General features: G+C 48.4%; 1 protein-coding gene across 3 annotated transcripts; it reads left to right on the top strand.

Annotated features, from left to right (window-relative positions):
* Positions 1-948: 948 nt before the first annotated feature.
* Positions 949-12,785, top strand: LOC140420148 (uncharacterized). 3 transcript variants are annotated; one of them, XM_072504169.1, is made up of 3 exons: positions 949-1,153; positions 6,957-7,116; positions 9,427-12,785. In XM_072504169.1, the coding sequence occupies exon 3, from the start codon at positions 9,778-9,780 to the stop codon at positions 10,876-10,878; it is 1,101 nt and encodes a 366-aa protein (XP_072360270.1). In that variant the 5' UTR covers positions 949-1,153; positions 6,957-7,116; positions 9,427-9,777; the 3' UTR covers positions 10,879-12,785. The 3 variants fall into 3 exon arrangements, with proteins under 3 accessions (XP_072360270.1, XP_072360268.1, XP_072360269.1); XM_072504167.1 differs by lacking the exon at positions 949-1,153 and adding an exon at positions 1,170-1,459; XM_072504168.1 differs by lacking the exons at positions 949-1,153; positions 6,957-7,116 and adding an exon at positions 1,170-1,459.
* Positions 12,786-20,557: the final 7,772 nt, after the last annotated feature.

Genomic DNA, 20,557 nt, shown 5'->3' on the forward strand with positions numbered 1-20,557 from the left:
TGAGAGGATCAATGTTAGGGTTTGCCCGGAGGTGGCAGCCGTTTATTGGCCTCTTCAGGGAAAATTAAGTGTCAGCAGATACAAAATGGGGGGGAGGGGGGGGGGGGGGGGGTGGAGGGAGGGAGGTAGGGGCAAAACAGACTAATAACACAACAGAATTAAAATGAATAAGTTGAATTGAATTTCCTCATGGAAAGCCCAGGAGGTTCTGGGATGACATTGCTGTGGGGCTGGAAAGAAGGGAAAATCCCTGCGCCGGTTGCAAATTTCTTCAAACATCCACATAACCACCTCCTCACAAGCCCAGGGGGGAGGGATGGTTCCTGGTAACTGGGAGCTTATGTACCAGAGGATTCAAGTTTGTAGAATAGAATCCCTCCAATGCAGAAGGAAGACATTCGGCCCATCGAGTCTGCACCGGCCCTTGAAAAGAGCACCCTACTTAAGGCCGCACCTCCACCCTAACCGGGGACCCTACATAACCTTTTGGACACTAAGGGGCAATTTAGCATGGCCAAACCACTGAAACTGCACATCTTTGGACTGTGGGAGGAAACCCAGGCAGACACGGGGAGAACATGCAGACTCCACAAAGTCATCCGAGGCTGGAATTGAACCCAGGACCCTGCAGATGTGTGGCAGCAGTGCTAACCGCTGTGCAACCCGTAGTTGAAGTCGGCAACCACAAAGAGTTAGTTGAAGCTAACTCTGCAATATCCACAAAAGCCTTCGTAGACTTCCGGAGACGGAGCTGTGCTGAGCAGTCGCACATCAGGTGCATCTCCTCCTACAAACCCCAAAATAGGCTCTCTTACTCAAAATAGCCCGCTAAAACCGGAACAAAATACCCCTCGCCCTAACTAACAATAGTACTATTGGAATGAATTTTTGGACTTGGCTGTGCACGCCGGGATACTATTGTACGAACACCGAATTCTGCTGAACACAAACTTTGGGGAAAATAAGTGTCCCCTGACCAGGTGCATCCTGTGTATGTAACTGACCCATTGCTCCACAACCACAGGAGCGGGTGACCAAACTCAAAATAGCAACCAAAAGAGGAAGAGGCCCTCTTTGTGCGTCACTAACAGACACCATGACTAACATATAATCACGAATGTGAAGAGCTGATTGGAACAATGTAACCTAATGTGTAAGGAATTGATTGGAGAAATGTGATCTAAATGTGTTAATCGGCTCCATGTAAATGAGTACACAAACTAATTCCGCTTTTTGAAACTGTATGTTAAACCAGTGTAAGCCCTGGCTCGAACGAGAAGATGTTTCCACAGACTGCAGGGTCTGGGACTCTTCTCCCAGAGCTCTGTAACAAGCTGGAATGCCGCCCGAGCCAGTGAACTGGGCAAGTCGTCAAAGTTCTGACAGCCAGAAATTAGAGTCATTTGGCGAGGCGGCCGGACGGCGAAGTGATATTCAGCGGATCAGGCAGTCAGACCGAGTGAGTAAGAGACACAATTTAAAATGTGTCCGTCTTGCTATTAAAGGCTTTGTGATGGGAAGCTGCTCGAGGGCCCAGACTGAGCCTGAATGAAGGGTGCGATTGAGCCCCGCGTGACGGCCAGAGTTAGTTGGGAATCTAAGACGCACAGAGTGCCATGTGTTACCCGTCCGGTGTAATCATCATAACGACATAGTTACAAGTCAGGACCCCCACCTCTCGAGGTGGACGAGTGGGAAGACCTCCGAGAACGAGTCGCCTGAGCGGGACCGGATTCGTGGTGATATTAGTTAACAAGTCATGGAAGCGAGTGGTCGAGGACCACCGAACTGGGGCCCCCCGGGGTCCCTGAAATGTAGGCAAAGAGTTAGTGAAGAAAATGTGTGAAGAAGGATGGGATCCCACAGTGTCCCTCACAGCGCAGAGAAAGTGGTGGGATGGACAAAAACGGGACACGACCGAAAAGGCCGGGATCATCTTGGTCCATCAACTGGTAAAACTGATAAAGCCGCCACCCAATGGCTCCGCCCCACCAAAACGGGACGGGGAAGAAGTAACAGGAGTCAAGTGTGCACCCTTTCAGCGGGATGCTACTGCCACAAACCAGAGATACAAGGGGCGGGATTCTCTGCCCGCCCCCCGCCGGGTTGGAGAATCTGGCCCCTGGAGGTGCACCCACGGTGGCCTGGCCCGCGATCGGGGCTGACCGATCTGCGGGCGGGCCTGTGCCATGGCGTCGGCCGCTGTGGACCTCCGCGATGGCCGACGGGAGATGAACGCCCCCTGCACATGCGCTGGGATGACGCCAGCACACGCTGGCGCTCCCGCGCATGCGCCAACACGCGCCGGCCGGCGGAGGCCCTGCGGCACCGGTTGACGTGGCACCAAGCCCCTTGCCAGCGCGGCGCAAACCACTCCGGCGCGGGCCTAGCCCCTGATCAGCACCTTTGGGCGGGAGGAGTGATTCACGCCACTCCTCAGCGCTGGAGTTGCCCGCCCCGCCGATTCCCGCAGAATCCCGCCCAAAGCCTCACTCCGCTGAGAAGCTGGCTGTTTTGAAGGGTTTCGGAACCCTTGCCACTTACAAAAGAATATATATATATATAATTGGATTGGGGGGTTCAAGGACCCGAGTCTATAAGAGCAAAACAGTTATATTAGACATAGCCGACCGACTGTGACCAGTCCAGATTTTTGTATGCCCTAATAATGAGGGATGAGTCCTGGGAATGGACCGACTAAAACAACTGAATATACTGATAGACGCAGCGAACCCCAAGGTTCACTGGCCACGAAATGACGATCCAAGGTCCGATTCAACCAACATTGCCACCACATGGCCAAAGTGAGGAGTGCAAGCATCCTAAAAGGAGATTGGGACGAGGAGCCGGGGCCTTTCGGCACTGTGTGCAGATTGATGGATGGGGTATGGGCCAAAATGAAACAGGAGATGGGGGAGATCCCTATGGAACCCATCGTCCTCCAAGGACCTGGACATAAACCACAAAAGCAATTTCCCATGAACCCCGAGACATAACAGGCAGTACAAGAAGTTGTTCGGGATTTAGAAGAGAAGGGAATAATTAGGCTGACCGAGAGTACTACGAACCAGTATGGCCAGTAATTAAACCTGATAAAACATTCCGTCTGACCATCGATTACACAGAATTGAACAAGGTAACTCCTAAATTACACCCCAGAGTCTCGAGCCCAGCTACCATTTTGACCGATTTGAACCTAGAACACAAGATACTCACAGTTTCGGATATAGCTAATGGATTCAGGTCCGTACCATTGGATCCAGAGTCCCAGAATAAATTTGCCTTCACGTGGGGGATAAACAATGCACATGGACGAGGCTGCCGCAGGGATTCCACAACAGCCCAGCCATATTCCACCGTGTTATGAACTCCCTGCTGGAAAGGGTGGATTTAAGCCTGTATCGCAGCACAATTCTGCAGTGTGTGGATGATCTGTTGACCGCCTCAGAGGATGAACCAGGATACGCTGCAGCGTTGACGGAGGTCCTACAGGCATTAGAAACAGGAGGATTTAAAGTAAACCCCAAAAAGGCTCAGATAGGACGCAAGACCATCATTTATCTGGGGCAACAGATATCCCAGGGAACCCGAACCATGCCCCAGGAAGCCGAGTGGCAATCCAGAAGATATCTCTGTCCGCGGAGTTCGTAAGGTTTTAGGGCTGTTTAATTATAGTCAGAATTTTATACCTGACTTTGCCGCCATAGCGGAGCCTATCCAAAGACTGGTAAAAGGGGGAAATCCTGGCACCCAGTCTATAGGCTGGGGACTGGAACAGGAAGAAGCACACGGGAAGTTAAAACAAGCATTGACTTCAGCCCCCGGCCTCGGTCCACCAGACCTGAGAAAGCCGATCCACATACATTGCAGGAACGATGGTGAGTTCCATGCCGCAGTAGTGACCGAAGTCCACGGGGACAGGCGAAGACCAGTGGCATATTACTCAATAAGACAGCCGCCCGCACTGGCGGGCTTGGCTCGCTGCGTGGCAGCTCTGGACTGTGCAGCATGGGCGGTCAGGGTCAGCGAACCTACAGTAATGACCGGAGATATCATCGTACACACCAGGCATACCATTGTAGAAATGTTGAACAACAGTAAACTCAGATCAGTCTCAAACCTACGACAGGCCCAATGGGAATCTTAATTCCTAATGATAGATCAGTGTCATCATAAAGGACACGGGGGAAAAACCTGCAGAAGGAATCACATACACAGGAGAGTCCCATGTATACTCTGAGACAGGTGAGGAATCATTGAATCATAGAATTTACAGTGCAGAAGGAGGACATTCGCCCGTCGAGTCTGCACCGGCTCTTGGAAAGAGCACCCGACCCAAGGCCAACACCGCCGCCCTATCCCCATAACCCAGTAACCCCACCCAACACTAAGGGCAATTTTGGACACTAAGGGCAATTTAGCATGGCCAATCCACCTAACCTGCACATCTTTGGACTGTGGGAGGAAACGGGAGCACCCGGAGGAAACCCACGCACACACGGGGAGGATGTGCAGACTCCGCACAGACAGTGACCCAAGCCAGAATCGAACCTGGGGTAAGTGGAGCGATAGTGGAAGACCCTCGAGAAACCCCAGAACTCACCTGGATGTAGATGGATCTAGAAAATATGTCAACGGTCCCCACGAACCGGATGGGCAGTAGGAGATGACAAATTAGTAACAGTCCTCTCGGGAAGGCTGGAAGAAGCACTGTCAGCACAGGTGGCTGAATTGGTGGCTTTCACTCAGGCCCTGATCATGGCCAAGGGGAAGATGGTGAACATATCCACTGATAATAGGTATGCCTTCGGGGTCGTGCACAACTATATAATGGCATAGGACAGGAGGGGCTTTGTCACTTCTGGAGGAGATAGGATAAAACAACAACAGCATGTAGAAGCCTTATTGGAAGCCACAAGGTTATCGAGACAGGTAGCAGTGATAAACGTTAAGGCCCACTAGAAGGTAGAGACACCCAAAAAAAAAGGTAACAAAGCAGCAGACAAGGCGGCCCAAATTGCCCTGGAACACGACATTGCCGTCATGAATGCCCAGGTAGAAGACATCAGTGATGAACAATTACACAAAGACATATCAAGGGAAGAAAAAGATCTGGAGGAAGGATGGAAGGGTAATTGCCCCTGCCTGCATCAGGCAGACCCTCCTTGAATTACACCATGGAATGGACCACTCAGGAAGAGAGACCATGATACACTTAATCGGAAAGGGGCTGGTTTAGCACAGTGGGCTAAACTGGCTTGTAATGCAGAACAATGCCAGCAACGTGGGTTCAATTCCCGTACCAGTCATCCGAACAGGCGCCGGAATGTGGCGACTAGGGGCTTTTCACAGTAACTTCATTGAAGCATACTTGTGACAATAAGTGATTATTATATTATTATTAAGGAATGGTGGTGGCCAGGAATGGGGAGAGATCTAGTTAATCACTGTCAGAGATGCATCCCATGTGCGCAGTACAACCCGGGGCGCTCCATAAAGATCCGGGTGGCACATCAGCCGAGACCAAGGGGACCCTGGGAGAATCTCCAAATTGACTTTACTGGATCACAGCCCCCGAGCCAGAAGAACAATACTGCCAGTAATAATTGACTAATTTACCAGATGGGTGGAGGCATTCCCAACCCGAGACTGCACGGCCACAACCGTGGCACGAATATTAGTCAAGGACGTGATTCCTCGCTGGGGGGTACCCTTGCAACTAGATTCGGACCAAGGAACACACTTTACTGGAACAGTAATGAAGAAAATATGTGAGTGGATGGGGATCAAACACAAATTCCACATCCCTTACCATCCCCAAAGCTCAAGAATGGTAGAGCGGATGAATAGGACTCTAAAAACTGCCCTGACAAAGGCTCAAGAGTAGAAACAGCAGCAAGGGGTAGATGTGCTGCCTACTGTCCAAATGCAGTTAAGAGCGAGCCCAAATCGAACAACTGGATTATCACCCTATGAGGTGATGACGGGACGAGCTATGCAACTGCACCAGGGATAATAACAGGGGGAGAAGAAATATGTCCGATAAGGGAGAGGAAGCGTAAATACATATTAGAGCTCAGTAATCCGTTAAAGGAAATGCGGCAGCCAGTGTGGACTGGGCAGGAGACAAAGGAGAAAAATCTGGAACTTTTTCTGGACCGCATTCCCTGATGACCCGATAGCAGGGATGAAGGTGATGATAAAGGTGCTACCTGGAAAGCCTGGGGTCGCCCCCAGATGGACCAAGTCCTGATCAGTGGGGAAACCTGTGTATGTGTGGACATAAAGGGTATGGGACGATAGAAACATTGGACACAATTAAAAGTATACCGAGAGTAAAAATATATATTTATGTTCAAACCAGGTAACTCCACACAACCAAAATTCCGAAGAACTGCAGAAGACCCATGGTGTTTGCTGTAATAATGATAATATATTTGATGGTAGTAACCGGGAGTAGATTCCCAGCACGGAATGTACAGGGCTTGCATGTAAATCCCTACTTGTACATGTCATATGCATATGCGAAAGGCAAAGATGTCTCTAGCTGTTGGGTTTGTGCCCATGTGCTAATTCATGCAAAAGTGCCCTTTAATATAACTGAGGTGGCAGCGTGAATAATTAAGCAGAACGAGACGCGGGGGAAATCGCCGGAAGGTATCTCGGGGATAGATATGTACGCCATACATCTAGAACAATGGAAGAAGGCAGGGTACCATTTCTCAGGGGTGTTCACTGGGTTTTACCAACCCCGGTATAAATTCACCCAAGTTCCACCAATATCTGTGAGTAAAACATTTTCTTTTCTCCCCCTTTCCATTTCTTATTCTGACCTTCAATTGGTGACTTGTTTAAATCCTCAGGCCCAGATGAGATGTTTCCCAGGCTGCTGTGGGAGGCAAAAGAGTAGATTGCAGAGGTTCTGACAATAATTTTCAAATCTTCTTTGGTCACAGGAGCAGTGCCAGAGGACTGGGGGACAGATAATGTGGTGCCATTATTCACAAAGGGAAGTAGGGAAAAAACATGAAATTACAGACCAGTGAGTCTAACTTCAGTGGTGGGGAAACTATTGAAAACAATTCTGAGGGCCAGAATTCATCTCCACTTGGGAAGGTAAGGATTAATCAAGGATGGTCAGCAAGGTTTTGTCAGGGGGAGGTCGTGTCTTTCAAATTTGATTTGTAGTTTTCGAGGCGGTGAATAGGTGCTGACGGTTGTGCAGTTGATGTGGTCTACATGGACTTCAGTGAGGCTTCAGTCTGTCATGGGAGACTTGCCAGGAAGGTAGGAGCCCAAAGGATCCAGGGCATTTTGGCAAATTGGATCCCAAATTGGCTTTGTGGCAGGAGGCAGAGGGTGATGGTTGAAGGTTGTCTTTGTGACTGGGACCCCGTGTCCAGTGGTGTTCCGATAGGATTGCTGCTGGGTCCTTTGCTGTTTGTCGTGTACATTAATGATGTAGACGTGAATGTAGGAGGCAAGAATGTATTCAGATGACAAAACATTGTGGAGTGGTAAATAGGAGGAAAGCCTTATATTACAGGACGCTATAGATGATCTCGTTAGATGGTCAGAACAGTGGCAAATGATTTTAATCCTGCAAAGTGTAAGGTAATGCATGTTGGGAGGACTAACCAGGCAAGGGAATATACTATGAATGGTAGGATCCTAGGAAGCATAGAAGACCAGAGGGACCTTGGTGTGCATGTCCATAGATCCCTGAAGTCAGAAAGACACGGAGATAAGGTGGATAATAAGAGGTATGGGATACTTGCTTTTTATCAGCTGAGGTATAGAATATAGGAGCAGGGTGGTTATGATGGAGCCGTATAAAATGCTCATTAGGCTACAGCTGGAGTACTGTGTGCAGTTCTGGTCGCTACACTAGAGGGAGGATGTGATTAGACTAGAAAGGGTGCCGAGAAGATTCACCAGGATGTTGCCTGGACGTTTCAGCTATGAAGAAAGGCTGGTTAGGAGTTGTTCCCCTTAGAGCTGAGGGGTAAGTGATTGAGATCTACAAATTTATGAAAGACATCGCAAGAGTAGATTGGAAGAAACCTTTCCCCTTAGTAGACATGTCGATAAACAGCGGGCATAAATTTAAGATGAGTGGCAGGAGGTTTAGAGGGTATTTGAGGAAAAACATTTTCACCAGAGGATGGTGGAATATGGAACTCACTGCCTGAATTGTGGTCAAGGCGGGAAACCTCACAACATTGAAGAAGCATTTAGATGAGTATTTGACAGGTCAAAGCACACAAGGCTACGGACCAAGTGCTGGAAAATGGGATGAGAATAGATAGGTGCCTGATAACCAGTACAGACAGGATGGGCTGAAGGGCCTCTTGCTGTGCTGTGAAACTCTGATTCAATGAGGACAGCGATATATCTGTGTTGTTACATTGCACAGATTTGATACATTATTGGTGGCCTTGGAATAAAGTACATTGATTATTCCAGTCTTGTAGCATAGTACTGGAGCTAGTTTAGCTCAGTGGGCTAGACAGCTAGTTTGTGGTGCAGAACAAGGCCAGCAGTGCGGGTTCAATTCCCGTACAAGCTTACCCGAACAGGCGCCGGAATGTGGCAACCAGGGGCTTTTCACAGTAACTTCATACTTGTGACAATAAAATATTATTATAGTACTGTAGCTACGTTATATATTTCCGATTAGATTTATTACAGAAGATCAGGAGTCTAATGGACATTTCGAGTTGATGCCGACTCTGTTGAGCAATTCTGTCAGTCTCGAGTGGGTCCCATTCTGTAACCTGCAGCGACCATCCAATTTCATTTGGAATATTGATCATCTCTGCTTGTCTACCCTTATAGGCAGCAAGTATCAAGATCATGATCAGTCACAAATGCATGTTTCTCAACCAACTGGAACAAACCTATACATTAAACACATTTTTAAGCCAGTAATGTACACATATATCTGGCAGCCTGCATGAAGATTTTCAGATCTCTGCATCCAGGACAGGAAGCAGTGAGCGTGGATCTGTTACTCAGCCTGAATCAGCACCTTCACGAGCATTGGGAGGGTGAATATTAATAATAATCTTTTATTGTCACATGTATGAAGTTACTGTGAAAAGCCCCTAGTCGCCATATTCTGGCACCCGTTCAGGTAGGGAGAATTCAGAATTCTCAGCCGGAATGGGAATTGAACCTGCGCTGCTGGCCTTGTTCTGCATTACAAACCAGCTGTCTAGCCCACTGAGCTAAACCAGTTCTGCATACAGCAGAATTGATACAGCAGAGTGAGAATGGAGGGAGAGTGTGCAGGATGGAGATTTACAGCTCTTTGGGAATGAGAGAGGAAAGAATGTTCCATAGAGAACTAGAATTGTTAGAATTGTCTGTTCTGAATTTCTATCCTGTACTGACTGTGATGATTTTTGTAACCCCCTTTTACAGGATATTAGAAAGTGAGGATTTACAGGAAAAAAAAATCTCAAAACGAACATCATGTCAAGTCTGACAATCAGTCGATTCATCGGGACCTGAATCTCATCAGCCTTTGAATCTAGAAGGAGAAATGTTTGTTGTGTCGACTTCAATAGATTTTCAACATCAGTGTGACTGGAAAAACACCAAGACACACACACACGAGTGAGAGTGTTCCAGAGCACTGACTGTGGAAAGAGCTATAACCAGTTTCACACCCTGAAAAAACATCACACCATTCACAGTGAGGAGAGACCGTAAACGTGTTCTGTGTGTGATCAAGGCTCTAACTGAATATCCGAACTGGAGAAATACAATGAGATGATAAACATGGAGAAAGTGTGGAAATGTGGAGACTGTGGGAAGGGATTTAAATATCCATCTCAGTTGGAAACTCATCAACACAGTCACACAGGGAAGAGACCATTCAGCTGCTCTCAATGTGGGAAGGGATTCACTCAAATATCCAACCTGCAGACACACCAGCGACTTCACACTGGGGAGAAGCCGTTCACCTGCTCTGTGTATGGAAAGGGATTCACTCAGTCATCCAGCCTGCAGAGACACAATGTCACTCACTCCAATGAGAGACCTTTTAAATGCTCTGACTGTGGGAATAGGTTCAAAAGGTCTCAGGAACTAATGTTCCACCAGCGCATTCACACTGAGGAGAGACCGTTCAGCTGCTCTCACTGCACAGAGAGCTTTAAAACATCATCCACATTGCGGAGACACCAGAGAGTTCACTCTGGGGAGAGGCCGTTCATCTGCTCTCAGTGTGGGAAGAGATTTACTCAATTATCCAACCTGCAGACACACCAGCGAGTTCACACTGGGGAGAGGCCATTCGTCTGCTCTGTGTGTGGGAAGGGATTCACTCAGTCATCCAGCCTGCTGAGCCACAATGTCACTTACTCCATTGAGAGACCCTTTAAATGCTCTGACTGTGGGAATAGGTTCAAAAGCTCTCAGGAACTAATGTCCCACCAGCGCATTCATACTGAGGAGAGACCGTTCAGCTGCTCTCACTGCACAAAGAGCTTTAAAACATCATCCACATTGCGGACACACCAGCGAGTTCACACTGGGGAGAAACCGTTCACCTGCTCAGTGTGTGGGAAGGGATTCACTCATTCATCCAATCTGCTGAGCCACAATGTCACTCACTCCAATGAGAGACCCTTTAAATGCTCTGACTGTGGGAATGGGTTTAAAAGCTCTCAGGTACTGATGGAACACCAGCGCACTCACACTGAGGAGAGACCGTTCAGCTGCTCTCACTGCACAAAGAGGTTTCAAACATCATCCACATTGCGGAGACACCAGCGAGTTCACACTGGCGAGAAGCCGTTCACCTGCACCGTGTGTGGGCAGAGATTCTCTCGGTCATCCCACCTGCTGAGACACCAGCGAGTCCACTAGTAAACGGCTCAGAACAGATTCCGTTACCTGGGGATCCAGATAGCCAGAAACTGGACACAGATCCACAAGTGGAACCTGACCAGCCTGGTGGAGGAAGTTAGAAAAGACCTTCAACGGTGGGGCTCACTCCCACTCTCCCTGGCGGGGAGAGTGCAGACGATTAAGATGAACGTACTGCCAAGGTTCCTCTTCCTGTTGAGATCCATTCCAATCTTCATCCTCAAGGCCTTTTTCCAAAACGTAGATAGTCTAATCATGGCATTTGTCGGCGGTAAGAACCCGAGAATTCCCAAACCGACACTGCAAAGAAGAAAAATCAAAGGGAGCCTGGCTTTACCAAATCTACAATACTACCACCGGGCAGGAACTGTAGAAAGAGTGAGGGGATGGGTACAAGAACCCAACACAGATTGGGTACAAATGGAGGAGGCATCCTGTAAAGGAACAACCCTCCGAGGCCTGGCCACAGCAGCACTCCCGTCCCCCTCAGCAAGATGCACAACAAGCCCAGTGGTAGCAGCCATGCTGAGAACGTGGACCCAGTCGACACAGCACTTTGGGATAACTAAAATGGCCCCCATGGCCCCATCTACGGCAATCACAGATTCCCCCCTCCCCCCAGCTATGCTAGATACCACCTTCAAAAGATGGAGGCGGGACAGTAACACACTGACGGTCTGGGACTTCTACGTAGGACGCAGACTGGCGACACTGGACGAACTGACGAGGAAGTGGAAACTCTCAAAAGGACAGGAATTGAGACACCTCCAAATAAAACACTTCCTCCGCAAAGGGACAGTCGGGTACCCCAGGTCCCCAGAAAGCACACTACTAGAGGATCTGATTGGCACAAACAGCGAGAAGGGGGGGCTATGTGGGAAAATAAATTGACAGCCACTGGACAGAGCTCGAACACCACTGGACGAGACCAGACAAAAATGGGAGGACGAACTGGGGACAGAGGTAGGGTGGGGACTCTGGAAAGAAGTACTGAGTAGGGCAAACTCCACCTCTTCCCGTGCAAGGCTAAGCCTAATGCAGCTCAAAGTGGTGCACAGAGCGCACCTGACCAGAACCTGAATGAGCAGGTTCTTCCCAGAGGTGGAGGACAAATGTGAGCGGTGCCAGAGGGGCCCGGCCAACCACACCCACATGTTTTGGGCTTGCCCCAAGCTTGCTGGGTTCTGGACAGCCTTCTCCGAGGCAATGTCCAAGGTTGTGGGGGTGAGGGTGAAGCCATGCCCAATAGTGGCAATTTTTGGGGTATCGGAGCAGCCAGAGTTACACATGGGGAAGGGGGCCAACGCCCTCACTTTCGCTTCCCTAATCGCACGCCGGAGAATCCTGCTCGGCTGGCGATCGGCAGCACCACCCACAGCTGCAGACTGGCTCGCTGACCTCTTGGAATTTCTCCACCTGGAGAAGATTAAGTACGACATCCGAGGGTCAGAGGAAGGCTTCCTGGATACTTGGGGGTAGTTCATAGAATTTACAGTGCAGAAGGAGGCCATTCGGCCCATTGAGACTGCACCGGCTATTTGAAAGAGCACCCTACCCAAGGTCCACACCTCCACCTAATCCCCATAACCCAGTAACCCCATCCAACACTAAGGGCAATTTTGGACACTAACAGCAATTTACCATGGCCAATCCACCTAACCTGCACATCTTTGGACTGTGGGACACACGGGGAGAACGTGCAGACTCCGCACAGACAGTGACCCAAGACGGGAATCGAACCTGGGATCCTGGAGCTGTGAAGCAATTGTGCTAACCACTGTGCTACCGTGCTGCCCCACGGTGTGTTCCAAAACCTGTTTGAGGCCCGAAACAAGGAGTAAGTTAAGAATTTTAAAAAACAAGATAGCTGAGGAACCAAAGAACTGCGCAACCCGGGGGGAGGGAGACGGGGGGAGACGGGGGGGTGGGGGGGGGGGGGGGGGAGATTTTGAAGTGTCACAGGGCTCGGCAAATAACAAGGTGGCAAGGGTGGGCTCTCCTTTCCCCTGCCGACTATGTTACCGATGGCGACGATATCAGCCGCAATGTGGCAGCCGAGTTAGAGAAACATCACCAAAGCTTGGCGGTGGAATTAAAGAAATCGGTCGAGGAGGCCCCGGCTCATAGCTCTGCAAAATGGGAAAATCTGAGTAAAATCCTGGAAACACGTGGTGCCACCGAGAAAAGCTGGGAACAGCCTCTCCGACCACACTGATCAGATCGTAACAGCTTCTCCGACCATACTGATTGGATCGTAACAGCTTCTCCGACCACACTGATCGGATCATAATAGTCTCTCCGACCACACTGATCGGATCGTAACAGCTTCTCCGACCATACCGATCAGATCGTAACAGCCTCTCCGACCATACCGATCGGATCGTAACAGCCTCTCCGACCATACTGATCGGATCGTAACAGCCTCTCCGACCATACCGATCGGATCGTAACAGCCTCTCCAACCATACCGATCGGATCGTAACAGCCTCTCCGACCATACCGATCGGATCGTAACAGCCTCTCCGACCATACTGATCGGATTGTAACAGCCTCTCTGACCATACTGATCAGATCGTAACAGCCTCTCCGACCACACTGATCGGATCATACTGATAGAAACCAGCCTGACATCAGTAATCGAGGTTAACAAAAATGACTAAGATGAGCAATTTAGCAAACTGGTCACTTAGGCAATATGTCCGTATTGTGGGTCTGCCGGAGAGGATAGAGGGCAACACCCCCACTGATTACTTCACTAATATGACAATTAAAATGGTGGGTGGTGGGTTCACGTCACACCCTTTCCCTCCCCCCACATCTACAGTTCATCCTCTGATGTTAGTTTCTCTGCTGTTTGACCTTTCACATCTTTTGTTCTCTCTGGGGACTGCCATTCACACTCTTTCCCCTTGGTATCTGTGACCATCAGCACCCGGTTTCCCTGGGTTTCTGTGGCTATGACTCATCTTTCATTCTCACTCCACAGTATAAATATTTCCCACTTTCTCTGTTAGTCTGTTAGCTTTAACAATGAGTCATCGGACTCGAAACGTTAGCTCTTTTCTCTCCCTACAGATGCTGCCAGACCTGCTGAGATTTTCCAGCACTTTCTCTTTCGTTTCAGTGCCCCTGTGTCCAATGTGGGGAGTCACAGGGGCAGGGTACAGGGGAGCTGAAGAGAAACATTTGGGTCTGAAACATTGTGAACATGTTTTTATTCTGGTTATTCTTTTACTCTGGTTGTCTTTGATCCTCAAGTCATTTTCTGATTTTTTTTTTAACCCATGTTCTGTTTCAATAATAAACTTGTTTCATTAAAAATATATATATATTTTTTGTCTTTTTCTGATTAAATTCATTCACTTTGGGGAAAGTGGGTGAGAGGGGTTGGCAGGCTCTTTAACAGAGAGTGAGCCCCTTGAAGGTAATTAGCAAAGGAGACAGAGGGGTGGAGGAGACCTTTTCTTTTGACACACAATGTTTAAAAATGAGATTCAGGGATGAGCTAATTTATCTAGGCTCTTTGAGGAGGGAACAAGGAATGTCAATAAAGGGAAACCTGGAGATGTGGTTTATCTAGATTTCCAGAAGGTATTTTCCAAGGGGCCACATCAAAGGTTATTACACATAATAGGAGCTCATGGTGTAGGGGGTTAACATATCAGCAGGGATAGAGGATTGGTTAGCTCACAGGAAGCAGAGAGTAGGTTTAAATGGGTAATTTCTGGGTTGGTAAGATGTGACAAGTGGAGTGTCAGAAGGATCAGTGCTGGGCCCTCAACTATTTACAACTGTATTAATGAGTTGGGTGATGGGATTGAATGGATGGCGACTAAATTTTCTGATGACACAAAGATAGTTCAGAAAGTAATTTGTGAAGTGGACATAAGGAGACTGCAAAGGACATTAAGTGAATGGACAAAACTCGACAGATGGAGGATAATGTGGGAAAATGTGAATTGTCCACTTTGTCAGGAAGGATTAAATAAAACAATATTATTTAAATGGTGAGATATTGCAGAATGATGAGGTACAGAGGGATCTGGGCGTCCGTGTACAGGAATCACAATAAGTTAGTTTGCAGGTACAGCAAGTGGCTCGATCGAGTCCTTGAACAGTTTAATCAGGCTTTATCGAGTGAGTTGAAATCACTTGGGAAGCACAATGGAATGTTGTGTATGGCAAAGAGACTGGAATATAAAAGTTGGGATGTTTTGCTGCAGTTGTACAGGGCCTTGGTGGGACCATATTTGGAGCACTGTGTACAGTTTGGGTCTCCTTATTTCAGAAATGAGATAATTGCATCAGAAGCAGTTTAGAGGAGGTTGACTCCCCGGATTCCTGGAATGAGGGGGTTATCCTCTGAGGAAAGGTTTGACAGGTTGGGACTGTATCCATTGCAGTTTAGAAGAATGAGAGAGGATCTCATGTGTTTCAATAAGATCATGAGTGGAATTGACAGAGAGATTGCTGAGAGAATGTTTCCCCCTTGTGGCAGAGACTAGAATTAGGGGACACTGCTTAAAAATTAGGGGTCTTCCATTTAAGACGCGGATGAGAATATTGTTTTTCTCCTGAGGGCTGTGGGTCTGTGAATCTCCATCCCCAGAGGGTGCTGGAAGCAGGGTCAGTGAATGTTTTCAGATTGAATTTGATATATTCTTGATTGACGAGGGAGTGAACGGGTGGAGGAAGGAAAGTGGAGTTAAGACCACAATCAGATCAGCCCTGATCTTATTGAATGGCGGAGTGGGCTCGAGGGGCCGAATGTCCTGCTCCTGTTCCTGTGTCTGAGCAGTAATATCAAAGTGCAGCAGTATTACCATTACACTCTGGGTAGAAGCACCATCTCCAGGTAAATGCTCCCTGCTCTGCCCCAGATGCTATGGTCCCAGTCAGTGGAATATGTAAAACCTCAACAAATCTCTGTGCTCGGGGAATCTCTTCTTATACTTTATTACATCACAAAGTCTATGGAGACTGATTTAACCCAATCATTTCTGAGCTAACATTTGAACGGACCAATTACAAAACCTGTCATTGAACCATCTGTACCCGCCCAAACCACGTCAAACTGTCAAACAATTGTCTTCCCCACGCTCCGTCCCCGGTACGGGGAGTCAGCATTCCCATGCCAAGCAGTGAAAACATGGTGGCCTTGACACCCAGGTGTTGTCTAGGATTCCAGGCACTCTTGTTTTCTCTGTCCTCTGGGAGCTGTTTATCTCCCTGTTCCCACACAGCAAGTCGTCTGTTCTCAGCTCTGCTCGATTTCTGCTGGAGTTTGGTCCCTTTTACACCTTTCGGATCAATAAAACATTTTGTCAGTGAAGACCCAAACCACAATTTCCCATCCTGTCACCTGTCGACCATCCTTGCCCAGAGCGTAATCACAACAGGAATAAAAACAGAAGTGTAACAATCAAATTCAAAATAAATCCACAGCCAGTCATAGAATTTAATTTAATGATCACTAATTAACAAGAAAACCCGAAGCACGGAGTCCCCCAGGATTCTTACAGTCCACACCTTGAGGGGGAGGAGAACTCTCTCTCCAACCCCTCACTCAATTTCACTCCGTTGTCTTCCAGTTCTGTTCTGGCCCCGCCTGCGGTAACATCTACTCGATCTTTTCTCCTGAAGGAATGCCGTGAGTTCTAAGTTACTGGTACATAAGGACAGATGCTTTAAGCAACAGATCAAACGTGGATGTAAAATATCCTCCAGCTCCCTCTTTACCCCTGTCCAACTTGTGGACAGTTCTTACTCAGTATTATTTCTCCCAAGTCCATTATTGGCCCAATCGAATTTTTAAATAAAAAAATACATATAGTTACAGGATGTGGGCTTTGCTGGCTAAACCCAGCATTTATTGACCATCCCTAGTCGCCTTAGAGAAGGTAGTGGTGAGCTGCCTTCTTGAACCACTGCAGTCCATGTGGTGTTGATACATCCACTGCTATTAGCGACTGAAGGAACAGTGATATATTTACAAATCAGGATGGTGTGTGGCTTGGAGAGGAACATCCAGGTGGTGGTGTTCCTGTCTGTCTGCTGTCCTTGTCCTTCTATATAGTAGTTCAGGGGTTTGGAAGGTAGTGCCTGAGGAGCATCGGTGAATTCCTGCTGTGCATCTTGTAGATGGTACACACACTGCTGCTGCTGTGCCTTGGTGGTGGAGGGAGTGAATGATTGTGGGCGGGGTGCAAATGAACCAAGCTGCATTGTCCTGCAAGATGCCGAGCTTCTTTAATTTTGGAGATGCACTCATCCAGGCAAGTGGAGAGTGATCCATCACACTCCGGACCTCTAGATAATGGACAGGCTTTCAGGAGTTAGGAGGTGAATGATTCACAGCAGGATTCCCAGCCTCTGACCCACTCTTGTAGCCACAGTATTTATATGGCTAGTCCAGTTCAGTTTCTGGTCAATGGTAACCCCTAAGATGTTGATAGTGGGGAATTCAACAATGGTAATGGCATTGAATGTCAGGAGGTGGTGGATAGATTCTCTCATAAGGGAGGTGGTCATTGCCTGGCATTTGTGTGGCTCAAAGTTACTTGCAGGACTGCAGAGCTCAGATCTGATCCATTGGTTGTTGCATCATTTAACTCTGACTATTGCTAGCTGTGTTTGATGTTTGGCACACAAATAGACCGGTTTCATTCATAGTATCACTCCTGCCTCGCAGTGCCAGGGACCCGGATTCAATTCCAGCCTTGGGTTACTATCTGTGTGGAGTTTGCACATTCTCCCCGTGTTTGCGTGGGTTTCCTCCATCGCTCTGGAGTCCTCCCACTGTCCAAAGATATACAGGTCAAGTGGGTTTATGGGTATATGGCGGGGGAACAGACTGAGGTAGCTGCTCTTGGTACGGTTGGTGCAGACTCGATGGGCCGAATGGTCCCCTTCTGGGACTGTAGAATTCCATTCTATGGAATAAACATCCTTGAGGATTCTTACAGCTTTGAGCTGGGCCATTTCAGAGTCAACCACATTGCTGTGGATCTGGAGTCACATGTCATCCAGACCAGGTAAGGAGGCAGATTTCCTTCCCGAAAGGGAATTAGTAAACCAGATGTTTTTTTTCTACCAACAATGGACAAGATCATTAGGCTTTTAGTTTGCGTTTTAAATATATGTATTTTATTCGAAACATAATCAATTATACAAATAAACAACAATCAAATACCATTGGCTTTCAAAATTTATCATTTTCCCCCCTAAACTACCCCAACATCCCAACATCCCTTTCCCAACTGACACCCCCCCCACGCACGGCGACAAACAGATCCTTAAATAGAGACAGAAAGACCCTCCGTCTTAAGTAGAACCCTCGTCACCCTCGGAGAACGTACTTAAGTCTTCTCCAACTGCAGAAATTCCGTCAAATCCCCCAACCATGCCGATACCTTCGGTGGGGCGACCGACCTCCAACCCAGTGAGATTCGCCGCCGGGCAATCAGAGTGGTGAAGACCCCCTTCCCCTCCAGCAGCTCTGGCAGATGCGAAACACATGAAAGCCCCACTAAAGATCACGGCGCCATCGTCACCCCCACAATTCCGGCAGGGTCTCGGAAATCAATGGCCAGAATCCCCGAACTGCGGGCACACCCAAAAGATGTGAACATGATTGACAGGCCCCCTCCTGTACCTCTCACATCTGTCCTCAACCTCCGGGAAGAACCCACCCATACGAGCCCGAGTCATAACATGCAAAAAACTTGGGCAGCACGGTTGCATTGTGGATAGCACAATTGCTTCACAGCTCCAGGGTCCCAGGTTCGATTCCGGCTTGGGTCACTGTCTGTGCGGAGTCTGCACATCCTCCCCGTGTGTGCGTGGGTTTCCTCCGGGTGCTCCGGTTTCCTCCCACAGCCCAAAGATGTGCAGGTTAGGTGGATTGGCCACGATAGATTGCCCTTAGTGTCCAAAATTGCCCTTAGTGTTGGGTGGGGTTACTGGGATGTGGGGATAGGGTGGAGGTGTTGACCTTGGGTGGGGTGCTCTTTACAAGAGCCGGCGCAGACTCGACGGGCCGAATGGCCTCCTTCTGCACTGTAAATTCTATGAAAGAACATAACATTTACAAAACTTATATATACACATCGAGACAGAACAGATCCCACCATTACTCCTCCCCCAACCCATGCTCCTTGACATAGTCATCCGCTTCTTCTGAAATCGTAAAATAATGTCCTTTGCCCTTGTGAAAGTCACCCAGAGTTTGTCCGGATACAACACCCCGAACCAGACCTTGGCCGAAAGAGCGCAGCCTGGGCCCTGTTAAAACCCAACCCACCTGCCATTTGGCCAGGTCGGCCGCAATGTCCTGGTAGATCCGGATCAGATTCCCCTCCCAGCTATAGCCTCACGTCGACTTCACCCACCTCAGAATCCTCATCGAGCCTACTCATCTATTCTATGGAATCATTGGCCGATCTATGTCAGCGACATTCGCCGTGTTACTGACCAGAGGCTGAGTGTGCTGACTCAATATCTGTGAGCTCATGAGGCCGAGCTGCAAAACATCAAGGAAAAGATCAACGATCCCGAGGAGAGAATCCTGAATGTTGAGCAAGTTGCCTCCTCGGTGAAGGCAAGAATTAAATCCTGGGAAAACCGGCCGAGTGACGTGAGGGAGGTCCTGGAGTATTTGGAAAACTGAAGGTCAGAGAAAGAACATCCGAGTCGTCGGCCTGCCAGAAGGTGTGGAGGGTGAGGCTCCCGTTAGGTTCTTCGAGGACCGGCTGCCACGTTTTCTCAAGCTGGATGTGAAGCCTGGGTGTTTCAAATTAGAAAGGGCATCGGATCCTGTATTTGAGGCCGAGGAATAGTTTTCATCCTACATGAATAGGATGGGAATAGAGAGATACGGACCCAGGAAGTGTAGAAGGTTGTAGTTTAGTCGGGCAGCATGGTCGGCACGGGCTTGGAGAGCCGAAGGGCCTGTTCCTGTGCAGTACATTTCTTTGTTCTTTGTGCCTGTAATCATTCACTTCCACAACTTGAAAGATCACCAGAAGGTCCTGAAGACGGGTAAGGCGAGGTGGGACCTGCCTCCATGAGGGAGTGAGGATTTCCTTATTCCAGGATTTTTCAACAGCAACACAAACGAAGCATCGAGACTTTGATGAAGTTTGAAGGGAACTATGTTGCTTTATCCTGTGACCCTGAAAATTATATTTGACAACTCCGTCAAGACTTTCGATAATCCGACTACTGCCTTGGTCTTCGTTAAATCCATGAGGGCAAAGATTTGGAGGGATGGTTTGCAGCTCGGACTAACTCAGGCTCTAATCCGGACTCTTTCCCTGTCGTGGTGTTGTTTGAATTTGTTATCTTTTATCCTGTTGAAGGGAGTTGTTATTCTGTAAGTCCCGCTTGAATGTCTTTTTCTCCTCGAGTGTTGCAGAGAATTGTATTATCTTATCTGTTAGAGTAGATGTGCCGTGTGCTTCCTTCTATTATCCGAGCGTTAATCATGGCAGAACCGAGTGGCGCCATTGCTGAAGGGTGGGTGGTGGTGGATGTAGGTCTTCACGGGTGGGTCTAAAATGGGGGAAGGAAATTCGATCCCCATTCCCTTGTTGGCCCTTATTTTCTTGTCCTCAGAGGTACTTCATTCACTGCACATTTTCAGGAAGAGTTTTAGTTCTTCCGTTTACTCGGCCCCTGG

The sequence above is a fragment of the Scyliorhinus torazame genome, chromosome 5 (assembly GCF_047496885.1).
Source record: "Scyliorhinus torazame isolate Kashiwa2021f chromosome 5, sScyTor2.1, whole genome shotgun sequence".
NCBI lineage: Eukaryota > Metazoa > Chordata > Chondrichthyes > Carcharhiniformes > Scyliorhinidae > Scyliorhinus > Scyliorhinus torazame.

Bases quoted from the DNA above. Each gene is read 5' to 3' on its own strand.
- LOC140420148 (XM_072504169.1), top strand. From the start codon at position 9,778: ATGATAAACATGGAGAAAGTGTGGAAATGTGGAGACTGTGGGAAGGGA.